Source organism: Cygnus atratus, chromosome 1 (genome assembly GCF_013377495.2).
Source record: "Cygnus atratus isolate AKBS03 ecotype Queensland, Australia chromosome 1, CAtr_DNAZoo_HiC_assembly, whole genome shotgun sequence".
NCBI classification, from domain to species: domain Eukaryota; kingdom Metazoa; phylum Chordata; class Aves; order Anseriformes; family Anatidae; genus Cygnus; species Cygnus atratus.
Window position 1 is genome coordinate 152,773,622 of NC_066362.1, and position 26,674 is coordinate 152,800,295.

Sequence of the window (26,674 nt, forward strand, 5' to 3'; positions counted from 1 at the left end):
TAATCTAATCTAAAAAAGTGAAGAGGCTTTTCTTTCAAATATTAGCATCTTTGTTTGCCAAAAACCATATGTGCAAACCTTATATTAAAAAGTGTTTTGTCTTCTTTCTTTTTTTTTGAAAGAAGATTTATTAAGAGAATGATAAAAACCAAAAAGCTCCAAGTGATTAAAATTGAAGGAAAAACACACAAAGATTAAACTAAATCTCACACTATTAAACAGGGGAGAACTACCTTTCTAAAAGTAATTCATGCTATCAGGCCATCAAGTTGATGTTTATAAATGGAATTTTTACGTCAGCCAGGGGTACAGGATCAAGATTAGGAGCTGTTTTTGTTGAAACAGTTGCTGTTGGAATAATTTTTGGAGCACAGTTTGTGGGAAAGATCGCTTTAAAAAAAAAAAAAAAGTGAAGCATAATGTGCAGCAGCACTAATAATAATAAAAAAGAAAATTAACTTACTGGCTGGAAACAGGAAGTATGTTTTCAGTGTAAAAGTTGTGTGTTAATGACTATGGACTCCGTGTTCCTTTGTATTAACAGATGGTAGGCTGGATAAATTCAATAGCTTTTTGGCTCAGTAGGCAAGAATTCTGCCTGATGGAAATGGTGTAACTAGAGAGGCCCAAATGATACTCAGTTTTAGTGGTAGGAAGCATCATGCAGTTCAGTAGAGCTGGGAAACAGTGTACCTCAGAGGCTATGAATTGCAAAGTCTTAATAGAGATAAATCTTATCTTTTGTTAATACAGATAATGAAGGAATTCTTGTCATATCAGGCGTATCTTGTCATATCCTGTCTATGGTTTATGTAACCACAGAAAAAATGTAATTTCACGATTACATAGCTTCTTGTACAGAACCAAGTTCTGACAATAACTCATCATCAACTCATCACCTTGGACTTGTAAGGGTGGTTTTAAAACCATCCTTTCTTTGGGGATAACTCTCACCAGCATAGGTAGAGAATCATAGTTAGAAACCCGGTGTCTAGATTTGTCATCTTTGTAGCTTGATTATGGTACAAGAAAAATTTTCTAGGTAACGGAGTCCAGAGCGGAGGGGCAGGTAATGACTTGCAAATGTGAAACAAGTAGACTGCACTGCTTGGACAGTGAGACTCATGGGGGCATATGAAAATTTGCTATTTTTGTTCTTTGCTTCTGGGGCATCTGTCAAGTGTTCTGAAAGTTGGTGACCGTGTCATCCTTGCTTTACCTCATTTTCTTGTAAGCTGACTAGAATATTTGAAGGAACAGATTGACACAAATTTTGCCTTCTGTTTGCAGGTTTTTTTTTTGAAGTTCTCATACGCATATGAATATGCAAGCTAGGCAGAATAAATAAGCTGTAAATAAATTAGCTAAGGACTTCTTACAGAATGTTCCTTGATTTAATTCCAGAAACTAATTAATATTATTCAAAATTTGGTTCAGCTGTTGAACTAATGACTGTCACCCATATGTAATTACTTTCTGTTGTATTTTGTCTTCATAGCTGAGAAAAGGAATTAGAAAAAGTAGATGTGGCAGTTGAGGAAGGTTTTTTTTTGTTTGTTTGTTTTTTTGTTTGTTTTTTTTTTTTTTGTTTCCAACTAGATACTCAGCTAATTTTGAAGATTTGGGTGATTAATTGTCAAGAGTATTTCTCTTTTAGATGGTTGAAATTCTTCCTGTAAGTCTAGTTAATGTTTTTGTTGTGTCAAAATGGGTTACCTCAACTGAAAAAAATGGTAGTTGTCTGTATGCTACTGCTGTTAATGATTGCTTCAATAGGTGATTTAATATTTATTATGTGGAAGTTGTAGATGTGTCACTTTGATCAGTTTTAATAGTAGGGTACTGCTTTTTTAGTAGGTGTTAACATGCTGTGAGGTTGGGTGTAGTTTCCAAATTCCAAGAACTGGTATATGGAAGTGGTATACGGGCAGTGAGTGTCATGTGGGATATATGCGCTGGATCTGCTGGTTTTTTTTGAACTTGCCATTACTGCCGAGTTTGGTCTTATTTGCCTTAGAAACCTTTGATTCCGATGTATAAAAGCGCAGATACAATTCAAGAATTCAAGACAGTTTTCTTTAAATTCTTAAGAAAGTAATGTCTTTGAGGTAATACATATAAAACAAAAAGGTTTGAGAAATCTTGATTGAAGTTTTGGATAAGCATGAGCTTATCTAAATCTGATAATATAAATCAGTAAAAATTATTGCATGGGGAGATTAGAATGTACAAGAAAGAAAAAAATACACCTTACAAAGTAAACACTCTGAGTTTTCCATCTTCCCTTCCCAGAGCATTTAGAATTTATCTTGTCTAATGTTTAGCTATCTAAATATTTAGTATTTAGCTATCTAATTGGATCATCCTGCTAGTGACAGAGAGAGCCTCTATAACTGGCCAAGTTGTATATCAAAAATTAAATAAGGTCAATCTCACATTCCTTGTCTTTAATTAAAATAGTTGGAATATTTGATATATAATTTCACAGTATTTGCTATATAATTTAATAGAGCATAGTTTTCATTATATTATAACTATTCCATCTTTAAAAAATAACTTCTGAAATACGCAAATATATGTAATAGTTTTAGTCCGTGATGCTAAACTTTACTTTTTTTCCACCTCCCTGCCATCATCTCCAGGATGCAGCATCTCTTGGGTCTCAGAAGGGGGGAATAACAAAACAAGGATGGCTGTACAAAGGCAACATGAATAGTGCAATCAGTGTGACAATGAGAGTAAGTTTATGAATGTCCTATGCATGGTGAAAAATGAACACCAACGTTGAAATAGTGTCTTTGAAATATCAGTGTTTTTGAGAAAGTCCATTTGTATGTGCTTTTCCTTCTAACAAAAATAGCATGGGGTGAAAGAGATGCTTATATGTAATTTATAGCTTTGAAATCTTTCTTGCTCTTTACTGTACTTAAATTAAAAAAAAAGCATTAAAAATCCATTATGTGAGAGAAGTGTAGTGTTTTAAAGTGCTTTCTCAACTGGGCCCTTGTAGTGTTAATAGTAGAAAAGGGGCTACTTATGCAAGTCTTTATTTGTACTACATCTTTACTTATAAACAAATTTAGACTGATTTTGTGGGCATCACGGTTAAATATTTTACATATAATGTTGTGGAGTCTGTTGAAAATAACTTTCAGGTAACACAGGACAATCTTCTTGCAGATTTTTCAGTTAACTTTATTTTTCAAAAGTTTCTTTTTGACTTAATGATTTCAGTCTTGTATTTTAATGATACCCATTAGGTTATGTTTAAGTAAAAGCTTTTTTCTCTAGCTGGCTGTAAATAACAGTTATGGGTTTTGAAATATGAACCTTACTAATACTAATGTTGAAATTCTTTTTCTTTACTTCTTTCTTTTCACTAGTCATTTAAAAGAAGATTTTTCCATTTAATCCAACTTGGTGATGGATCCTATAATCTCAATTTCTACAAAGATGAAAAAATATCAAAAGAACCCAAAGGATCAATATTTCTAGATTCGTGCATGGGAGTGGTTCAGGTAATTATAATTATTCTGCTTGCTTTTCAGTTAATTCAGTATTTTATAGCAAATGGGTTAAAAAAAAAATAATACAGATAACTTTTGTCAGACATAGATAAGCATCTGTTATGCAGAGGAACAACTACATATGGTGAGTCTTGAAAAAACAGTGAACTAGATTCTGAATTGAAGGAGGCCGAATTTGAAAATTTTCTCTGAAAGAAACAAAAATTACTAGTTGATGTCAAGTATTAATGTTAAAAGCAAAATTTTAAGGCAAAGACAAAAAATAACACTTAAATTATGGCAAAGTAAAGACTGCATAAAATTAGAGTTAAGTTCAATTACATTTTGTTCTTACATGGGTTGTAAAATGTTTTGCATAGCTTCTTGTGTGGGATTTTTGTTGTGGGAATTGTATTAAATTCAGTCACCCTTCCAGATGCTTTCATTTGACCTTTATAATATTACTTTCATGTGCTCTTCATTTTAAAAAAGTTAAGGGCTTTGGTAAAATGTTTGTCAGTAGCAAGTGCCAAAGAAAAGAATGTTTTTTGTTGTGATTCTGCTATGTATTTACAGTACAGCATGTAACTGTTTTGTTAGGCACAGCATACCTGGAAAAAACCCTTGGGTTTTAGGGTTTTGTTAACTTTGATAGGAATAGGCAAAGTTTAATAAAAATGCATTTTTAAAATAATATTTAATTTTTTAGTGTAAAGTTGTTTGAAGATTTATGCAGAGATACAACAGCTTTACAGAGGATTATTTTTTCTAAATATTGTAAAATTTTGAAAAATCTTGTAAATTTATTCATCTTGCAAGTTGCATATTGAGATTTACAGAAATTGTTTTGCTTTAGGGGTAGAATTTTAGCCAATTCCACTGCAACTAATTTGATTCATGTTTTTAAAACAATCAAACAACAACAACAATAACAAAAAGGTTCATAAACACATTCGTGGTCTTTGTTTTCCAAATCTTATATCTTTCCTTCTGCTCTTCTGGTACAGCTTCCTCTGCTTTGGTGCCTTTCTCTCTCATAACATAAATTACCCATCTCAAGGCTGTTTCTGGCTCTTCTTGTTTCTCATTTAGGTGATGGCTAGTTTCTAGTTGTCAGCCTGTGGCTCTGTTACAGGCTATTGAGGGCAATACTATATTCATTTACATGATCAGAAAACATTGATATTTTCAGGAGTTACAAATAGAAAGGCCCTTCAGCAAAGGGAAGTGCAACCACAATAGGTGCACTTCACTGAAGGGAAGTGTAAAGTCCTGCAACTGGGGAGGAACAACCCCAGACACTAGTATGTGCTGAGGATCACCCAGGTGGGAAGCAGCTCTGCAGAAAACAACATGGGGTCTTGCTGGACACCAGGTTGAACATGAGCAAGTAATGTGTCCTTGATGCAAAGAAGTGGACTGTCCAGAGAGATGGAGTCCCCATCCCTGGAGGTACTTAAGAGACATGGGGATGTGGCACTAAGGGACATGCTTTAGTGATGGTATGCAGTAGGTCAGGTTGATGGTTGGACTTGATGATCTGGAAGATCTTATCCAACCTAAATGAATGATTCTAAATCTATTGGTATCCTGGGCTGCACTAGGTAGGCAAAGTGTTTTCAGCAGTTCAAGGGAGGTGATGCTTCCCCTCTACTCAGCACTGGTGAGGCCATACCTGGTATTATGTCCAGTGCCATCTCATTCTGTGATTCTAGGTTGGTTTGTTTGTTTTTAAATTCTGAAAATCCTTTTTTTCCCTACATTTTCTTTCCTTGAAGTAGTGTCATATTTTCTGTTCCATCAGTTCAATTCATGTAACCTGGAATATCCTCAGACTTTGTTAGAAGTTTTAAAATTTTTATATAATTTACTATAATTATTATAAACTTACATATATATATGTGTATATATATATATATACATATATCTTCTGCAAGTAAGATTTTGGGCTAATACAGTAATTTCTAAGTAAAAATATATTTTGGACTTTTAAAGTTTATAGTTGTCTTGAATGTTATGCTGTGTTCTACAGTACTTTCAGCTAGTTTGTTGTGGCACTCTGGGTGTTCAGAACTGCATCTAGAAATTTGAGACTATTTATGGATCAAAATTAGGTGCAAAACTGACATTAGTGAATTTCCACTTCCCTGAAGCCAAGAAGTGATTCAGTGGCGAGAAGAAATGGTTTTAGAAACAGCTGTTTTCTTCACTTGAACTGTTGATGGAGGGACAAGGAAATGAGACTTTGAACTATAAAATACTATGCAAATGGTCCTATTTGAGATACATGATTTTATTATTATTTTTTTTATTTGTAATTGTTTTGTATACCCTCTGGCTGATCCTATTTTATTAATTCTTTTACTGTTACTTATTATTGGCATTATATTAGCATTTAGAAGCTTATATGTGGAAAAAAAGGGTCTTTACACAACAAAAATTGAAATTCTATTTAATAGAAGTGGAAAATAAATAAAAAGACGCCCCACCTCTGCATTTTACAGTAGTCTGTCTTGGAATTCATAGAAATAGTTGTTCTTTTAAGGTGAACATAATTCTAAGCTGTTGTTCTCAGGAATCAACCTATTTGTTTCAGAGTAAATCTGTTTTTATGAGGGACGATTAGTGTTCCTATTGCTTTCTTACAACATTTCCCATTTTTGTTTTAAGTTCATTTAGTACATAGTCTATTTACTCTTCAAATGCAGAGGGTGCACAAAACAGAAAAATGCTGGCTTCACTAACAGATATTAAAGGTAAAGCAGTTGGAATATGCTCCTTCACCAGCCTTTCTGTAAGGGGAATGCTGAGTATACACAACATTATTTTGAGGGGGTGTGGTGGGGCGTGTTTCTTGTAGTCTTGGGATATGTTAAGACTTTTTTTGCATTGCAAAAAGTCCAGTCACGTAATATATGCAGCCATATAAATACATAGCTTAATCACTAATTCACTGATTTGTGAAAGCAGACAAGTGGTGAGATGCACCGCCTATGTCAAGGATTTTAACTGTGAAAGTTAAGGGTTACTGTTCTTAAGATTTGTTGTTTACTTCCTTACTGATTTGAATTGGTAAGGCTGCCTTAGATCTGGAGACCACATGTTTTTTTTGTATCCTCTTTAACATAAACTTATATTTGGTAGAAAGCTGAATGCTTTGCCAAGCAGTAGTTATTCTGTAAATTGAAGAATCTGAAGTCTGGTGAAAACCAAAATGTAATTTGACATCAAATTTAACTTAAAAGAAAACCACCATCAAGTCTGTCTTGTTGTTTATTTTACAGGTTAACTAATGAGTTTGTCAGACTTTTTAAATTAAAGTGATGATAATACAGAATTTTCATTTGTTGGCATTTGAGACTTGTGAATTTATTCTCAGGGACATGAGTCAAGCTAGGTAGTATTTGTGAGGCCTGGACTTAAATCACAGAAAAAGGATGACAATGGTTGAGGAACAAAGGAGGAATGATTGACTCCCAACTTCATGTGTATTTAAAATTTGTAATAATCAATGTATTCACAGTTGAGACTGCTTATGACAACTTCTGGTATAAAAACCCAGCATACGAAGGATTCTCGCTCAAATGTTGTTTCGTGCTCTTTTATCAGTAGATCTTGGTTAGTTTTGCTTCCAGGTGATCTGAATACATGAACACTTGATACTTGTAATGTGGTACTTATTGTCATATTTTATTATTATTTTTTTAATCTTTACAAGCAAAATGATGGGAGAGAATGGAAAACAGGCTAATATTTTATATAGTTCCATTCTGTGAAGTAGAACGTGTAACTTCAGAAGGTCAAATGTCAGACAGTAAAAAGTATAATAATACATTTTTTCAAAGTGCGTGCCTTTGTTAAAATATTTGAAGTACAAAAGTGTTAGATGAATAGCATCATTAGATTTGTGAGTAGACAAGATGTAAAGATGTCATAAAATCTTTTATTTTATTATAGAACAATAAAGTCAGACGTTTTGCATTTGAGCTCAAGATGCAAGACAAGAGTAGTTACCTTTTAGCTGCAGACAGTGAAATTGAGATGGAAGAATGGATAAACACTCTGAACAAAATCCTTCAGCTTAACTTTGAGGCTGCAATGCAAGAAAAGAGAAATGGAGAATCTCATGAAGGTAAGAAGGGTTTCCAGCTATGCTGATACACTTATGTGACCATGCCTATGTACGTGCATTCAGAAATAAAGGCTTTATTGTTGTTAAAATTTATTTTCGTTTGGTCATAATAATTGTGGGTCTTTTCATTGTCTGTTGAACTGATAAGAGTTATGCCCTTTTGGCAGCATTATAGAATAAAGGGACTGTTCAGAAATCTCGGTAATAGAACCCACAAGGAAAAATTGTGACCAAGGTAGCTTAAGAAAAAGAGAAAACTGAGGAGGGACTTGTTTTTAAAATGCATAAAATATGTCAAAAATGGAATAATCTGTTCTGTGTCTACTGTAGATAGAAGAACAGGACATTGTGATAGCAGTGAGGTATTTAAATTTACACATAACTTTCTTGACCACAAATATTTCCCTAAAAATTTCTTGGGTATAGCTCATTTGCTGTTGGAACCCTTTAAGTGTAGGTAAGGCAGACATCTGTAAGCAATGTGATGCAAGTATAGTTGATAGCTGGGTGACGAAAGGAGAGTCTATATGTCTTCTTGTGCAATTTTCGTCCTGAGAGTGGATAGGGAAGAAAATTGGTATCAGACTAAGGACATGCCTATCCAAAAGAACCTGGAAAAGGTTATAGGTCACTTATAAATATCACTATATACCAAAAGGGATCATTAGAGTTTAAAATCAGATGTGGTTTTTTGGTGAAGATAGTCAGAACTTGATATGTTTGCAACAAAAGCAAATCAGAAAAAAGAGAAGCCTGCAGCTTTGTGAAGGATATTGTAGTCAGTGGTCCCCAAATGACCGTAGAACCAGAAGATGGTTCTTAAAACTAACTGAATGGTTTCTTCGTAACTCCAGTAAGCATTGGAGAGTAGTCTTGGACACCCGAACAAACAGAGGGAACAAGTTTTGAGATCAAGTTACAATGCATAATGGAAAGAGTATTGTAAATTTGTGCATTGAGCATCTTCTTTTCCAATGCAGGTATCAAAATTAGTAATAAAGCTGATAGCTATTTTCTAGGTAAGATTAGGAATAAGTGCTACTTTACATCTTTACAAAGTGAAGTGATGGAGTTGACTATAACCCATTTGTTGGTTGTCATTTTTAAGGGGATGTGAGTTACAAACAAACTAATCAGAAATACCTTTGCTGCAGAAATTTATAAGTCATTCTTTGATTTTATTTTTTTTTTGATTGCAGATGATGAACAAAGCAAAATGGAAAGCTCATCAAGTAGCTTTGATAACTACTATCCTGAAATTGCCAAGGTAATATATATTATGAATGACTACTCAGGATATAGAGTACTAAACATAATACTTAGTTGTGTGGACTTTCAGTAAAGGTAAGATATTGGCTTCCAGTCAGTTTGTGGTACTTTAAAAGCTTGGAAGGTCTTGTCAATGGGAGTGGTTATTGAGCTTCTTCAATTTCTGCTTTTGGAAGCAACCTGGCTGATGTCTTAAAGATTTATATAAAGCAAATGTGCATGTTGTCTCAAAGCAGCAACTTTTATTTCAGTAGTTCGTGTTTTACATACTTTGTATTGTTTTACTGCATACAAGTAAGTGTTCAAGTACTTCAGTAGAAGTAATCTAGTTATACTCAAGTTTTATCTTTACAGTTAAAACTGTAGAGAAGCTCAATAGCAGTGATGATGTACTTGTGCTTGTTAAGGAGGTAGCAAATTCATTAATATTTGCTGTATTGACATAGTTCTTGCATTTTAGTTTTGTTTTTGTAGAAGTGTGGTTAGAATCCTGAGTTGTCCATGTCTTTGAGTTGGAACTCTGTAGACCTTTCCATTATTGCTTGTCCACAAAGAACAGCAGAAAGATCATTCAGCTAATGTTTTATTTGAATATGAACTGTAATACTCAATTTTTTGCATAGTGAAAACACCTAGTAAGTAAAACAAAATAGAAATAGAAGAAAATAGAGTAGAAATACATAGAAAACAAATGTAACTGTACTCTAGCCAATTTGCAGACTTGATTTCAGTTAAAATAGTGACTTGTATCTTTTAAGTTTTGTGAGTTCTCTAGAGAAGTTTTTGTTGAATTACCAAAGGACTGGAGGTTGGTGACCTTTTTCTATTGAAGTAGCAGAATCATGACTCCTTACTATTTCTTGTGTCACACAGCCTGCAGTCTTGACACTTTTCTCCTTGACCATGCTTTAGAATGCTCCCCTCTTCTTTTCAGAGCGTCTGCCTGACCTAGTCACTACTCCTGAAGGAGTACAGCTTATAAACTGAGACCAGGCAGTAAAACAAATGCTATTTATTAGCTAACACATCAAAAGATTCACTATACACTAACAGGACTTTAGCACCCAAACTGGCTGCCTGACATTTCTTTCTGTAACCTGTTTGTAATCAACTTGGCGCGTATACACAAAAAACTATTATGCTAACTCCAGCTACAGTTGCATTTGGAAATGAATTGGGATTGTGGTGCGTACAATCAAGTTTTCCTTGGAAGAACTGTGAGCACCAAAAAGCATAGTTACATGAGGCCATGGAAAAGATATTTCCAAAACAAATATAAAGTTAGATGTCTTTATTGTATGTAAGATTTTTCTTTCTTCATAGCTGGAGCTATCAGAATACTTACGTCCCACATGACCTTTGGAGTGGACTTCTATTCAGGGCTGTAGCACCTGCGTACCATTTTAGTACTACAAATGCTGCTTCCTGTTACTATAACCTTTTGATAGGAAGCACTGCAACTCTGCAGGCTAGATATTTTCCTAGCTTGTTATTTTCCTCAGCTCTTTAAGCATTGACTCTTTTTATTCTGTGGATACAACCTATTTAAATTTGTTTCTTTCCAAATAAGATGTTTGGTTTTCCCATTCAAGTTCATCTTTACTATTTGCTCTAATGCATTTTTCTAGCCTTTTTTTCCCCAGAGAAGAATAGGAAAAATTCTCCCCATTTGCATTAGTACATTACTTGTGCTTTGACTTGATTATTTTATATAAACGCTGTTTATTTTTGAAGATTTTTGTTCTCTGTTCTTTCTTGCATTGTCTTTTCAGCTGTTATTTGTTGTTTGGTTTTGTTTTTCCCAGTGGAAGACTTCTAAGGCATTGAGCCTTCTTTTAGATGAGTTTATAGTTGCTCTTTTATTTTTTGTTCATTCTGGAAGGAGATTTTCACAATAGATGAATTTATAACCTTATGAGGAAAGAATAATTCCTTCAGGGGTGATATTAAAGCCACCTGACAGTAAGGGAAAAAGTGTCTTCCTAGGAAAGGTTTAACCCTTGTGAGTACATCTGAGCCTTCCTTTTTCCAGTCAACAGCTGTTAATTTATAACATTAAATAAAATGGTTTTGTACACTTCAATGTACAAATGTGCACACGTACAGTTGAATTTGTCAGTTCTGCTGAATCTGTCTGTTCCTGTACAAAGTGTGAATATAGTTTTTTAAATCTTCATTTAAAAAAAAATTAATTAGACCTCTGGCTTAAATAACGATGTGACTATCATAATCAGTGTGGCCAAGTACCTGCTTAACCATTGCATGTCCCAGTGTTTGTTGAGGTAGGAAAGCATTACCCTGTTACACTGAGGAAATGGAATTCCAGAGTCACTGCCAGCCTGTAGGGAGGGTTGCTGACTATCCATTTTCAGTTCTTGACTTCTGCCCAACTCCCCAGCAATCTGCCTGTCAAAAAATGTGTATTTTTGTCTTGTCTTCAGTGCATAAAACACAAATCTAAAACCATTCAATACATTTGGGCTGAAGTAATTTCTGGCTTGCTCGTATGACTAGGTCTTCTTCCTCTTCAGGTCTTGCTGCTGACCAATCCCTTTCCAAAACATACACGGGAACTTCTTGTCATCTTTAAACTTCTTCACAGTTTAGTCATGTGTATCTCGATTATGCTAGCTGCTGAACAAGTGAAGCCTGCCAACACTGCTGGTTTTAAGTGTCTTGATCATGTCTTCCACAGCAACTGCTGTCTTTTCTCCTGTGCAGTAAAGATCATAGCAAATGAAATCAATTAAACCATCCACATTCAAAATCAAACCTCAAAAGTTTCTCTTCTGTTATGCATCCTTTAAGTTTATTTTTATTTTTATTATTAGCCTAAAATAGAGTTCTGAGCTACTAGAGCTGGTGGCATGTTAGGAGTTTCTTAAAGCCTCTAACAAAGCAGATGCAGAGAGGAGACCATTTCCTGCTGATGGTCAGTGATCAGCATTTTGGGTTGGTAACATCTTCTAGCCAGTACAGGCTGATCCAAAAATAGACTCCCACCTCAAACGAAATACTCTATATCCCTGTTTAGCTATACTTTGGGAATGGCAACCATGCTACATTGTTAATTTTGGCTCAGGGATGTGTCCATTTCTTGTCTCCCTTGACTTAAAAAATCATACAATCCTCTTTCAACGTTTTATGGAAAAATAACCTATGTATACCAGCAATTTTCACATTCTATTTGTGCTACTTTTCTTTTACTGTTAGAGGTAGCTATCCACAAATACTGTGCAGGATCAGTGTACTACCTCCTAGTTCTGCAAAGGAATTTTTCAGTGTGAGAGTTTTGTCTCTCGTACGGCTTTTTTTTCCTTTGTCTACCCACAGAAAATCCACTTCATTGGCAGTAGAATTCAAGAAAAGGAATAAAACAAAACAAACAACAGCAACAATCTCTGATTATATTTCTTAACTTAGCTAACCTGTTGCTTCCTAAGCAGCATTATAGTCTCGCTATAGCTCTGAGTTTTAACCTACGTTCATACTACTTTGTGGTGTTTTTTTTTCCTTTTTTCAATAAAATATTTTTGTGAAAGTTATTTATTGTTTAAGGAGACAACGTGGTATATGAGCTACACTGGGGTATGTTTTCCATGACTTTTGAAGGTTACATGTTGCTGATGTGTTTTTTATTTATTTGTTTTTAATGTTTTGGAGACTGGAAAAGCCCTTAGAGGAAAAGAACTTTTTCTTTTTACTTGGACATGATGGAGCGATTTAAATGAAGCAGTTGCAAAGTTCAGGGAGAGAAGAGTGCATGAATTAAAAATATTTAAAGCTTTGAACAGGAAAAAGGAATGAGATCAAAAACCACTTTCATTTAATGGTGTGATACAAAGACTTTTTCTTCTTTTGGACAGAGTACCAGAGAAGCAGAAATAAAGATCAAAAGTGAAAGCAGAGTTAAACTTTTTGCCTTGGATCCAGATGCGCAGGTTAGACTTTTTAAAAGGAAATAACACACTTCCTTGTACGTTGATCTTTTGGGGATGAAAAATAGCATACTTAATTTTCATTTTCTTTTCTCTTTTTAAAGAAACTTGACTTTTCTGGTATTGAACCAGAAGTGAAGCCATTTGAAGAGAAGTTTGGAAAAAAAATTCTTGTGAAGTGTAATGATTTATCTTTCAATTTGCAAAGCTGTGTTGCTGAAAATGAAGAAGGACCAACAACAAATGTAAACCATTCATCTAATTATTTTCTGTTAATATTGTAACGGATGTCTCAATATTTTGTTGACAGTGTTCCTAATAGCAAAACTCTTTACTATCATTGAGAAACATTGTTCATGTGTGTTTGTTGGTCTTACTACTCTTTTAAATTGAAATGAGAGCCTAAATGCTATGGGAAGTATCTTTGTAACAAACTTTGTGTTGTAGAAAGTGAATTTTTTCTTGTACTGTCTTCTATACCTTGCCAGTAATATCTAGAGTGGTGGTCCTTTGTTTATAAATATCATATTCATCTTCCTGTCATACATGTTTTTACAATAATATAGACAACAACAATGACATTTCATTATTTTTTTAAAATGTCTAGGTAGAACCTTTCTTTGTCACATTATCACTATTTGATATTAAAAACAACCGGAAGATTTCAGCAGATTTCCATGTTGATTTGAACCACACATCAGTAAGGCACATGATATCCAATGCACCTCAACAAATGATGAATGGCAGTGGTGATAGTTCACACAGAATTCAAGACATTTATGAAACAATGTTACAATATCCAAAGCAGGTAAGAATTAGTAAAATATGGCTTGGATTTTGAATAGAAGAGGACAGTTTTCCTTCCTGCTTCAAATGGTTTTCTATTATGTGATGTAAGAAGTGTGTACTTTTTCATTTTATATTTATCTTGTGTTTCATTTTTAGGGAATATTTTCAGTCACGTGTCCTCATCCTGACATTTTCCTCGTGGCTAGAATAGAAAAAGTCTTACAGGGAAGTATCACACATTGCGCTGAGCCATACATGAAAAGTTCAGATTCTTCAAAGGTATGTTATCTTCTTTTGTGGCACTGAAAAAATAGTGAGGCAAGACAGGTTGATTTGGAGTTAATAAATATCGATCAAAAACGTGGTTCTTTCATAAGGTATTCCAGTGACAATGATTTGATTTAGTAAGTTCTAGTTATTATTAGTAACTGTTATTATTGAAACTTTATCAGTTAGTTCCAGCATATTATTAAGAAAATTATTCAGCTCTTTGTAATCATGGCAATCTGTAATTTTTAATGGCTTTAAATAAACTGATGAAAGAATGCTAATCTTCAACGTGAAAGCTGAGTTGCAAGTTGTTAAACAGTGAAATATTAAATATAAGTCAGAAATTAACTGTATATCTCTATTAGTTAATGGATCTCATTTACTATATAATTGTAGTTGATTTTTCCTTTAGCTCAGTTATCAGTGACTATTGTTTACTGTGACTTTCATATCTATATTCTTACTGTTTTCCTTCAGAACTACTGATATTATTAAGCCTCCATTTTTACATTTGAAATGCTTTGTAGGTTTGAAGGAACTCTGTATCACCTTTGGAAATAAACCACTGAAACGTGAATTTTTTCAAAGTCTAGGATAACGTAACATTTTAATGTTCGGGTTTTTTTTGAAACCTATCTAACAAGAAACTTGGTCAGTTGCTGTTTCTTGTCTGTCAGTGAAGCAACAGTGTTTCAATTTTGTTGGCTTACAGTAGTGTTTAAATAGTTGGATGAGGGTGTTAAGAGTTTTTGTAGGCAGTGTCAGGTATTGTTGACATTCCTCCTGCTTTCAGCTAGTCAAAGGGATGAAGGAAGGGTTAACACTCAGTCTCTGCAGAGGAACAGTGTTCTTTCCTACTGATTTAGTTCTGGCTAAGTTAAATGCGAAAAACTGTATTTTTCACTTGGTCTTAATTTAGATCAGGCTACTGATTTGCTTTTCCAGGAATGGTTGAGATTTTTTTGCAGCTATCATTAGAAAGCAACAGCTCTGCATTTTGAGAGCCTGTTCTTGATTGTTACTGAGTTAAAACAAAATTGAACTGAATAACTGCTTTTTGGTGGTCTTGGGCCTGTGCCACACAGGAAAGTTAGTTAAGCCCAAGTGTTCCAAAATTTGATGCTGAATGCTCGGACTATATTGACCTGTGTTACAATAACAGCCAAATAAGAACATTCATTGTTATATAAACTTATGCTGCCCGTTTCTGGTTTTCATTTGCTTGTAACTTTACACAATTGAATCCTTAGTTTGAATTTTTGTCTATTCTTGTTCTTTGGGATTACACTGAATTAGCTGGAAACAAAAGCAGAACAGTATTGACCAGCTATGTAGGCCTCCCCTTATGTCGGTGCAATGAGCAAGTTCCAGCTCCCTGCAGAATTGCTGCTCTGGTCAAGGAGAAGGAAAAAATGGAAGAAAAAAAATACATAGATCACTTGTTCTCCCATTAAACACTGAATATGGTGAATTAATGATAATTATTGATCAAGGGTCTGTGCTTTTAAATGTAATTTCTCCCTTTTTTACAAGAAAGGATAATTGAGAGTTGGCTTAAAGGGCACGCCAATAGAAACAGCTCTTCCTAATGTCAACATTATAGATCAGGGATAGTATTCAGGCAGGTTTACTCTGGGTTTTTCTGCCTCTAGAAAATACTTTTTGCTGTGTTAGGTACACATGGAAAGCTGACTTCTGGAAAAGAGAAACCTACTGCTCTGTCAGGAGGTTCTGCTACAGCTGAAGTTGTTCAGCACTGTGTTGAACATCTCAAAATAGCAGGTTTCTAGCCCTGCTTGTTGGTTCAATATAATGGAATTGTTTATTCGTAGTTAATAGTTTACAAAAACAAAACCTGAAAATTCTAATGAGAACAATTTGTCCTGTCTCATTCTTTTTTCTGATGGCTAGGTTATCAGTTTTGAATATTTACAAATTAAGGAAGGCAGAAATCAGATGACTTGTTAGCATTTTTTTTTTCTTGCTTAATTAAATGTGTTATCAGGAGGTGTGGATGGGTTTGTTTTCACTTTTGAAATGTTGTGAGATCAGCAGGCCTTGCTTAACCTGAAATGAATTGTTAAGAGGTATTAATTTAATTTATATCTGTGTCAATGTGTGGGTTTTTCTTGTATGTTAATGGCGCAGTTTGGTTGTTTTTAAAACTTGGCTATTTCTTATGTCCCTTGAAGGCTGCACAGAAAGTTTTGAAGAATGCTAAGCAGGCATGCCAGAGACTAGGTCAATATAGAATGCCTTTTGCCTGGGCAGCTAGGTAAGGACAAATCTTGCCAATACGTAATTTTTCCTCACTTTTCTTCAACATTGCCCAGAGGAACTGTGGATGCCCCACCCCTGGAGGTGTTCAAGGCCAGGCTGGATGGGGCTTTGGGCAACCTGGTCTGGTGGGAGGTGTCCAGCCCATGGCAGGGGTTTGGAACTGGGTGGTCTTTATGGTCCCCCTCAACTCAGCCTATTATTCTGTGATTATCTTCTGCATCTCATTTCATTTAAATCTCAATATGCTATTTAGATTATTTTTTGTTTTGCTTTGAATTACACAAAGATTTCTGAAAAGCAAACTTAGACTTAAGTTTTGTAGTAGGAAAAAAGTTGAAAATTCATCACATTACTGTTCAAGCTCTTGAATATTGACAACTGTTTTCCATTGTCAAGATTTTTAATTTTACTAAGAATTAAATGGTTCTTTCGTTTGTTACACTGAGCTATTTATATGTTAAAACTCCCCTACAACGAAAGGAATATTAAATGCTAAATACGAAAGATAGTGCAGTATGTTCTACTTTGTAGTCAAGAAGTTTCTTGAAGATAATTACAACATTTGTATTAACTCATCTGAAAGCAAGATTTTGACTTTCAGGACATTGTTTAAAGATGCCTCGGGAACACTGGACAAAAATGCAAGATTTTCACCTCTTTTCAGACAAGACAGTAATAAACTTTCAAATGAAGACATGCTGAAATCGTTAGCAGATTTCCGGAAGTAAGTTTAATTTTCCTCACTCTATCCTAAAAATTAAACAATAATCTTTTCTCTTATTAGATGCTCCAGTTGAAGATCATCTTCTGATGTATATATTTATATGTTTTCACTTCAAATAGGAAGTTGTACAGACATTCAGTGCATTCACACAACCTACAGATCTTTCCTTTGCAGTGTTTGAGGGCTTTGAGCAGGACTGAAGTATTATGCCATGTATAACCATCATATGGTTAAACATGATAACACAGAGATACTGAAGTATCTCTACTGAAGTATCTCTATGTTAGGTGTTATGCCTGCGTGATGCACTCACTGTTCTGGCTCTCAACGGAAGCAAAGTATGAGCAAGTATCACATTCACTGACCTTGGAAAGAGGACGCTAGGTCTCAGGGAAGGGGACTTCAAGTCAGTATCCACTCTACCTTCCTTGGGAGTGCATCTGGCTCAGAATGCCTAAACAACAGTATACTGGTCATACTTTTTTACAAACTGTTCCTAAAGATTGCATCATTTTTTTGTGCAAGGCTTAAGAATCTCCTATTGACTGATGATCATATTAAATAACTAAAATATTTAGATTTACTGAGAAATTTTTACTGCTTTGCAAAGGCATTTCCATTTCTGTTATTTGACAGTTAGCTGGAATTGTATTAATGATTGCTGAGCACAGATCTTAAAAGGCTTTGGATATAGCTTCTTTATTTGATTGTTACTTACCAAATCTGTTAAGGAGGTGAGGTTTGTAGCAGGTATTTTAATTCCATTTTAGCTAGCTCCTCAAAGTTTCACTGAGGTTTAAATAGTGTTGAAATTGCTGTGTACTGCTACTCCTTGCTATAAACAATATTATTGAATCTGAATTAAATATAGCAAATTAGCCTACCACAGCACTTTACTTTGTGAATTAAAGAAAACCTTTGGTTATTCCAGCACCTTGTTTGTGGATTTGTGTATGGTATTTCACAGAAATTTTAGTGAGAAAGAGATTGTAATGTCTTAGGCTTAGCTATTGGAATCAGAATCCAGACTTCAACCACAATAAGTTGTTTTACAGTGCAGGATAGTATTTTTGGAAAATCTTGCAACTGTTTCCTTTGCAATAATTAAAAAAATATATTAATGATAAAAAAAAATCACACTGCTGACTAGGTTTATTAACAAATGGTACTCTACTGGTGTTTTAACTTGGAAAATGCCCCTACTTCAAATCATATTTTGGATTAGCTACATGGAAACGTCTAAGAAATTTTATTGTAGTCTTGTTAAGAATAAATATTTTGAAGGATATGTTGTTACTTTAGGAAAAGAACAACATAGAAAAAAATTACTGGGAGAAAGACACATTTTGTTAACTTACTGATTTCGCTTCCTCTTTGGTCTTCCCCCAAGTTTATCCTATTAATATCGATGCTTATTGATGACCGTTTAAATTTAAGGCTATACCCTCTGACAATTATATTGAGTTACTACAAGGCAAAGAAAACCTGTCTTTTTTAAAGATTTTCACTTCAATATAAAGAAAGGGAACCATAATGCTTTTTCTTACTTATTTTCACACTTGTGAATAAAGTCTTACATTGTTCTCTTTTAAATTCTCAAAAAGAAAAGAGGAAAAAAAAAAACACACTAATAAAGTTGTCCACCCCCAAACCACCTTTCCTCTCATACTCCTATTTCAGGATGTTATTTTTGCCTCTGTTTCCTATTCTCTCCCCCACCTCTTCCCCCCTCCATTTTTTTCTTTTTTCTGGCATTCTGATAGCTTTGCATTTAGCCTGACTTGGAGGTTTTTGGTTTTGTTTTTTCTTCCACTAGGCCTGAAAAGATGGCCAAGCTTCCTGTTATTTTAGGAAATCTGGATGTTACAATTGATAATGTGTCACCAGATTTTCCAAGTAAGTATTAATAAACACTGTTAAATGGACATTGAGTTGTATTCTCTTCAGCTTTATATTGATTTTTAATATATTTTCAGATTATGTTAATTCATCATACATTCCTATGAAACAGTTTGAAAATAGTACCAAGACACTAGTAACACTTGAAATAGAGGAATTTGTTCCCTGTATACCAAGACACACTCAGCCTTTTACCATCTACAACAATCATCTTTATGTTTATCCAAAGCACTTGAAATATGACAGTCAAAAGTCTTTTGCAAAGGTGAGTATAGGCAAACAATACATTCTTCTTTTTCCAATGGGCTGATATTGTTTACATACTATATTTCTGTGATGTTCCTTCCAATTAAGTGTTTTTGTTTTTGAATGCTGCTTTAGGCTAGAAATATTGCAGTATGCATTGAGTTCAAGGATTCTGATGAAGAGGATTCTTTGCCTTTAAAGGTTAGTCTTTGCTTTTTGTGACGGATTAAAGAAAACAGTGACCAGTTAGCTAAGCAGGACACTAATACTTGATTGATTTTATCTAGCTGGAGGTGGCAGCTTTCTATCCTTCTATACCTCTTTGGTATAGAAGTAACTTCTAGATGATTTGTTTGTTTTTGAGATAAAAGATTACTAAGAGCATTTTCTTTCCGTATATCAACAAAAATTCCAGTATTAAACTTGTTGCAAACAAGGGTACCTTGTGCCTGCTCTAACTTTTAAGCAGTAAAAACAATAAATCTTTAAACCAACTACAGAACCAAGTCTGTATTTGTTCCTGAGCTATCACAGTGTATAGGAAGTGCCTGAAAGAAACGAAGCAGAAAAATATATAGGAGTTCTGAGGTGAAACCACAGTGTCAACTCTACTGCACAGCAGGCAGACTACAGGTGATGTAATCTGTCTGTGCAAAGAAACCAAGAGTTAAAGGCAAGACCTCATAGGTTCCGGTAATAATCAGAATATCATAGCAACATACAGATAACTTCTAGAGACCTTGCAGTAATCTCTTTATTCACTTTCCTTATATATTCCTTTTCAAAGGACATGTCAGTTTTTCAACCAAGTCAGGGGTACTTCAATGTTTCATCTTGTCAGCTTCTCTGTAGCAATTTGATTTGCTGTTTAGTACAATGCATTCATCTAAATTCCGCAGTTGAAAGGAGATCAATAGATAACTCATCAGTTCTAGTTTTTAATCACTGCTAATATCCATGTTAAGTTTGTGATTTTTTTTTAAGATCAACACTTTTGACATAAAAAAGTTACATTACAAAATGTTCATTGTTATTGAAATATATAACACAAGTTAAAATATTTCAAATTCTGGGTGAAACTTTTACCTAAGAGTGAAAAAGAATTTGTTGTAGTTTCTGTTTTTTCCTTCTTCTATTGTTAGTGTATCTATGGTAGACCAGGCGGACCAGTATTTACTAGAAGTGCATTTGCTGCTGTTTTGCATCACCACCAAAATCCGGAATTTTATGATGAGGTAAGCTACCTTTCTGAGGTGATTTTTACTGTGTTAAGTATTACTACGTTTCAAAAATACTAGCAAAAATTTTAGGATTGTGAAGGTCTTGCTAATGATTTCAGTTAAATCAGACCCTTCTTTTCACGGTAATTAAATATTTTTGAAAGTTTTGTAAGTGTAATTCTTGATTCTTGCTTCAAATAACAGAAACTCGAACTGCTTTTAAGTCAGACTATTCAACCAGTATGGCATGTCACTGTTCTAGCTGAAGTCTTCTACAAAGGTTGTGTTTCTTTGCTTTTCAGATTAAAATAGAATTGCCCACTCAGTTACATGAAAAGCACCATTTGTTATTCACCTTCTACCATGTCAGCTGTGACAATTCAAGCAAAGGGAGTACAAAGAAGAAAGATGTTGTTGAAACACAAGGTGTGTCTGCTAATGGTTTGCTTTCAGTAACTACTTGGGAGATCTTATGAAGTATGTTTATCTGGTAAACTATGATTTTGTTGTCTTGATCCATATGATGCTTTATATTATAGTGACAGAAAGATTCATTATTTATTGTTTTAAATATTTTAGAATGCCTACAACATGTATATATTTTCAAACTCATAAGAATTTATTTGCCTTTTCAATTCTTTCTAATTGTGTGAATTTGAATTATTTGACCCCTACATTAACATTTTCTGGTTTATGAATTACATATTGGAAGACTGGAAGACTTTTGTAAGCATTTATATAAAGATTCATGACATATTTAAAATTACTTTCCTTTCACGTTTCATAGTTGGCTATTCTTGGCTTCCACTAATAAAAGATGGAAGAGTGGTGACAAATGAGCAACACATTCCAGTGTCAGCAAATCTTCCACCAGGCTATCTTAGTTATCAAGAAGTGGGGGTTGGAAAGGTATGGTATATAAAATGGCTCTAATCTTTCAAAAAAAAAGATATGCAGAGAAGAATTAATTGTAATTCCCCAGTCTGATCAGATTGAGTCACTTTCTATTGAAAAATTGTTTTTATATGTGAAATGGAGTGCTTTGCAAAAGTTATGCATCTGACTTAAAAGAAAGAAATTAACTCCAACACAAGCTGGAGGCAAAGTTTATGACTAAATTCTGACCTTCAAAAGAATTTGAATCAACCTACCCTAATGTAGTTTTTCATGTAAACTGTTAAATGTGTTTCTGTTATTATTTGGCTGATGTATTTAGGAAATATTTGTTTCATTTTGTAGCAATAATTGAAGTTAGTAATTTTTAAGTGTTTTAAAGTATTTTCAGTTTATGAAAATATGCAAATAATCTGAAGTCCTTTACTAAATTTTTTTTAGCATTTCATGCTGTCTCCTTTCAGTAAGTCCTTTATTCCTGAAAAAGTCTTATTCTCACATCTTGAGTTTTGTGATCTTTATACTTCACTAGTAAAATTTATGGTTGTATTTTTCAAAGCAGAAAGCTTGCAAAATTAATAGTAATAAAAACAATACCAAGGAGGATACAAAATGTGAAATGTGGTAGGGAATTTGACTAAAGGAATGAAATGCAGAGAGAAAATTGACTCATTTTGGAGGAAGAGGCCTAAAATCAACAGCTAGAGGCTTTGGTCTCCTCCTATTCCACCACTTTTTCTTTCTTAAACTCTACTGTAAGCTTTCCAGCCATTGACATCTTTACATCTTTCATCTTTTCATATTGTAGGTATATTTTTTTTATGCCTCTGCTGTCCATCTCTGCTCACCTCCATGGGTAGGAGGTTAGGACCAAGATGACTAGTTGTAGATCTAATGGTAAAGTCTCTCCATAACTAATTGTCAGAGTAGAAAGCTGAGCCTTCCCAACCCATTTGCAAAGAACTGAGAATGGGAAGCAAGTACTGGGTGATACCTATCAGTGACCTGTGTTGAGGTTTACACTGTGTCAGTACCTACAGAAATTCTTCAGTTATTTTTTTCAGAAAAGTAGTACATGTTTCTCTGTAGCCAAACATTTCTTTGCACAATTTTAGGGGAAATAAGAAGTCTGTGACTTCAAAGAAAAGTAATTTTATTAGTAAGTAAGGAAACTACAGTGGGACTTTGAAAATAAATTTCATAAATGCTTTAGGTAATATTGCCTGCATAATTTTCCTTTTTTATTTTATGACTTTATTCATTGTACACATTTCTTCTTCTGTTTAGAAAAAAAAATGTTGTTTGTGGTACTATAAAGAAAGCACTGTCTTATTCTAGTACACTGCTACATTATTTTACTTTTCCTCTGCATGTGTGTGTTCAGCATTCTGGTCCTGAAATTAAATGGGTAGATGGAGGCAAACAGCTGTTAAAAATATCCACTCATCTGGTGTCAACTGTGTATACACAGGTGAGTTACAAAATGCAATTAGAGTAAGTTTTAGGAATAATGTATGTTTCCGATATGTATGTACAATATCTGGGGAAGCTTCTAATACTCAATATGCTGCTATCTTACTGGTTTTTTGTCTCTTGGATGTTCTGCATGGTTTCTGTCTTTCACATCAGCTGTGAAAAGCAGCAGATGTTAGAGTGAAGCTATTCAAAATGTGAGACTTCTGTCTAACATTTTCATCCATTCCATTCTGAGACTTCCATTTAGATAAGAGATTGTAGTTGTCTGAAAGCTATTTAGTGGCATGTCTGCAAAGCAAGGAGTCCTGTTATAGCTGCTCATAAAATACATGGTATGATAAGTTGGGATAACTGACGTTAATTATCCTATTTTCTGCATGTCAATTGGTTTGAAGCAAATATAGATGAAGTTTTGCATAACAGGTGTTCAAAAGTACTGGAAATTTCTTATATGGGTTAAAAAAAAAAAGTGTTACATGGAGACAAAATTAGCCTTCAGAGTAGCACACTTACATTCAACTTTCAAAAATAATTTATATAGACATATATGGATTTTTATGTATAAACATTTTAATGTGTTATGTTTTAGATAGTCATGTTAGATAGTGTTTAACTTTTGGTTCTTTTTGTCTTTGACAGGACCAGCATTTGCATAATTTTTTTCAGTACTGTCAGAAAACGGAATCTGGAGCTCGTGCACTAGGAACTGATCTAGTAAAATATCTTAAGGTATAAAACGTCAGTGAATAACAGATTATATTTTTTTTATGTCTTTGAAAACCTAGGAGCTTCAGACATTGTCTAGGTCTCATTTATGTAATATACAATGTAAAAAGAACAACAAGATGTTTCTTGCCCTAGATAAACTTAAAATTACAATGTAAGATGAAACCAGAAGGGAATAATGAGATGGTATTGGTTAGCATTATGGCTGATAATTTCAGAACACCAATGGCCTGTTGTGTCAAATTAATCAATTCAAACTGCACGGGAATGATGAGGAATTGATGACCTATTTTCTAAAATTTTGATTAGGAGGTCATCAGTGTCATGTCTACAGTTCTCTTCCAGGACTAGATCAATAGAGTGCATGGTTTCCATAGCAATTTTATATTAACCAAGTAGGCCATGTTTTTAATGTGGAACCCAAAATTCAGTCATCTTAAAATCCATTAAGGTATCACATGTAACTCCTGATTTTCTTAGGCACAACAAAATTCATTATTGTATTTGCACATTCATTATCAGTTCATAAAACTGGCTTGTCTGTCCATGACATTTATGTAAGGATTTAACTATTGAATGTGGCACGCTTCTGAACTGAATTTGCTTTGTGATTTTGGTTATGTCAAAAACGTGGTTCTGATCTATCTTCCCTGCCCTAAGACTTCTGTAATATATTTGGATAGCTTATTCCTTACTTTACTTACATTTATATTAATTCCATGTTAGCAAAATCTTTAGGTTCAGTGACAAGAGTATGTCTTGCCAAAATCCCTGGGTCAGAATAATGCAACCACAGTTTATTTAAAACTCTTGCTTGTTGTCAAATACCAGAAGACTCTAACTGCACAGTATGAGCATGTTCCACACCACTAGATTACGTATCATATTGACTTTATCTCGCTTCAAGGTAACAGAAAACAAATGCTATCTTCTCTGGCACATACGAGTGCTATTCTCGGTTTCAGTAGGCCAAACTCCTGTTTAGCTAGGCCTCCCAGAAGCCCAAATAGTCTTTACTTCTCTTGCATATGGACATCTTGCCGTGTGTGTGCAACCTGTACCTAATGTGTGCAACCTAATGTGTGCAAACATTTATGTTGGAAACTCTTCTCAGTTGCCTTTTGTGCAGTTGTATTTTGGGTACTTAACACCAAATAATGCAAGCAGCATATATTTTTAGAAAGAGACTTGTGGTAATTTTTGCAGTTTTAGAACTTGTGATTTCAATGTCCTTGTTTCAAGGGAGTGACAGTATTACTGCTTTCTTTCAGAGCCTTCATGCTATGGAAGGCCATGTGATGATAGCTTTCCTGCCAACTGTTCTCAATCAGTTGTTTAGAGTTCTCACTAGAGCAACCCAAGAGGAAGTTGCAGTCAATGTGACAAGGTAAAGATTTTTAAGTGCTTCACAGAGTTTAAATGGTGACTGGGTTATGACATAAATGTGTAACCGAATAACACTTTTGTGATTGCAATCATAGCTTTCTTTGTAGACTTGCTTAGTTTTGGTTTCTGACTTCTGTTTAGGGTTATTATCCATATTGTTGCACAGTGTCATGAAGAAGGCTTGGATAGCTACTTGAGATCTTATGTCAAGGTAGGCACAATTAAATAAAAAAACTTCAGTTAAAAGTAAATAAACTCTTAAAAAGGTATATATAAATAGAATTGTATCTGTTTGATTTCAACTGTTTCATATTATGTCATGGTTTCCTATTATGTTCTGTTTTTCCTCCCCAAGTATGCTTATAAAGCTGAACCCTATGTTGCTTCTGAATATAAGACAGTACATGAAGAATTGACAAAGTCCATGACAACAATTCTAAAGCCATCTGCTGACTTTCTTACAAGCAACAAGCTACTTAAGGTATATATTGAACTATGCTTTTACTGTATGGTCTTATCTGGTCATAACTTAAGTATAGGAATTAAATGTATTGAAATTGTTATTCAATGCCCACAGCAATTTCACAGAATATTTTCTTTTCTCTGCAGTATTCCTGGTTCTTCTTTGAAGTTCTGATAAAATCAATGGCTCAGTATTTGATAGAAAACTCTAAAGTGAAGGTATGTCAAAAAAAAAAGTTATTCTAATGGCAATTTGTGCAGTCTCTTCTTTCTCCAATCATATAATTTTATTTGATTATCCAATTTATCCAACCAATAATTTTATTAAAAAAACCTTCTTCTAACAATTTCTTTTGTAAGGAAAGGAGGGAAAGAGCAAAGAGGGAGAAAGCAAATGAGATATTAGAAAGATCTACAGAGCTAGGTTTAACACCATTCTAAAAGGATAGAAACCCTTTAAAATCCATATAGTAGAGCAGACCTTGTAAATCACTAGACCTTTTAGTAAGATTTCTTAATATTTATCATAGAATCATTCAGGTTGGAAAAGACCTCTGAGATCATCTAGTCAAACCTTTAACCTAGTACTAAAGTCTACCACTAAGCCAAGCTACTAAGTTCCAAATCTACACATTTCTTGAAAACCTCCAGGGATGGTGACTCAATCACTTCCCTGGGCAGCCTATTCCAATGATGCACAACCCCTTCAGTAATGAGATTTCTTCTAATATCCAATCTAAACTTCCCCTGACACAACTTGAGGCTATTTCCCCTTATCACTTCAGATTGGGCTCTTCTCCCAAGCACCCACCTCTTCATAGCCTCCTTTAAGGCAATTGTAGAGCATGATAAAGTCTCCCCTGAGCCTCCTTTTCTCTGGGCTAAACAGCCCCAGTTCCCTCAGCCACTCCTCGTCAGACTTGTTTTATTCACCAGCTTTGTTGCCCTTCTTTGGACACACTCCAGCACTTCAATGTCTTTCTTGTAGTGAGGGCCCAAAACTGAACCCAGAACTGCATGCTGAGGTGCAGCCTCACCAGAGCTGAGTACAGGGGGACGATCACCTCCCTGGTCCTGTTGGCTGCACTGTTCCTGATACAAGCCAGGATGCCACCAGCCTTCCTGGCCACCTTGGCACACTGCCAGCTCATGTTCTGCCAGCTATCGACCAATACCCCAAGGTCACTTTTCCACCAGGCACCAGCACTCTTCCCCCAGCCTGCAGCATTGCCTGGGGTTGTTGTGCCCCAGGTGCAGGACCCGGCACTTGGCTTTGTTTAACCTCATGCAGCTGGCCTCGGCCCATCAGTCCAGCCTATCCAGATCCCTCTGCAGAGCCTTCCTACCCTCAAGCAGATCAACACCCAAGCCTAACTTGGTGTTGTCTGCAAACTTACTGAGGGTGCACTTGGTCTCCTCATCCAGATCATTGATAAAGGTATTAAAGAAAACTGCCC

At 34.7% G+C, this 26,674-nt stretch overlaps 1 protein-coding gene across 5 annotated transcripts in view; it reads left to right on the plus strand.

The window, feature by feature from the left end:
- The window catches only part of DOCK9 (dedicator of cytokinesis 9), a 131,036-nt gene that overhangs the window by 50,790 nt on the left and 53,572 nt on the right, over positions 1-26,674 (plus strand). For all 5 annotated transcript variants that reach the window (XM_050713787.1, XM_035557058.2, XM_050713788.1 and 2 more), the window contains exons 6-27: positions 2,643-2,738; positions 3,384-3,518; positions 7,464-7,638; positions 8,838-8,905; positions 12,774-12,848; positions 12,950-13,090; positions 13,453-13,653; positions 13,791-13,913; positions 16,097-16,179; positions 16,786-16,908; positions 18,725-18,804; positions 18,885-19,072; positions 19,189-19,254; positions 20,196-20,288; positions 20,576-20,699; positions 21,061-21,182; positions 22,552-22,638; positions 23,283-23,372; positions 24,641-24,756; positions 24,897-24,966; positions 25,111-25,236; positions 25,365-25,436. In XM_050713787.1, coding sequence (XP_050569744.1) covers positions 2,643-2,738; positions 3,384-3,518; positions 7,464-7,638; positions 8,838-8,905; positions 12,774-12,848; positions 12,950-13,090; positions 13,453-13,653; positions 13,791-13,913; positions 16,097-16,179; positions 16,786-16,908; positions 18,725-18,804; positions 18,885-19,072; positions 19,189-19,254; positions 20,196-20,288; positions 20,576-20,699; positions 21,061-21,182; positions 22,552-22,638; positions 23,283-23,372; positions 24,641-24,756; positions 24,897-24,966; positions 25,111-25,236; positions 25,365-25,436 — 2,454 coding nt within the window. The remainder of the gene's footprint in view (positions 1-2,642; positions 2,739-3,383; positions 3,519-7,463; positions 7,639-8,837; positions 8,906-12,773; positions 12,849-12,949; positions 13,091-13,452; positions 13,654-13,790; positions 13,914-16,096; positions 16,180-16,785; positions 16,909-18,724; positions 18,805-18,884; positions 19,073-19,188; positions 19,255-20,195; positions 20,289-20,575; positions 20,700-21,060; positions 21,183-22,551; positions 22,639-23,282; positions 23,373-24,640; positions 24,757-24,896; positions 24,967-25,110; positions 25,237-25,364; positions 25,437-26,674) is intronic.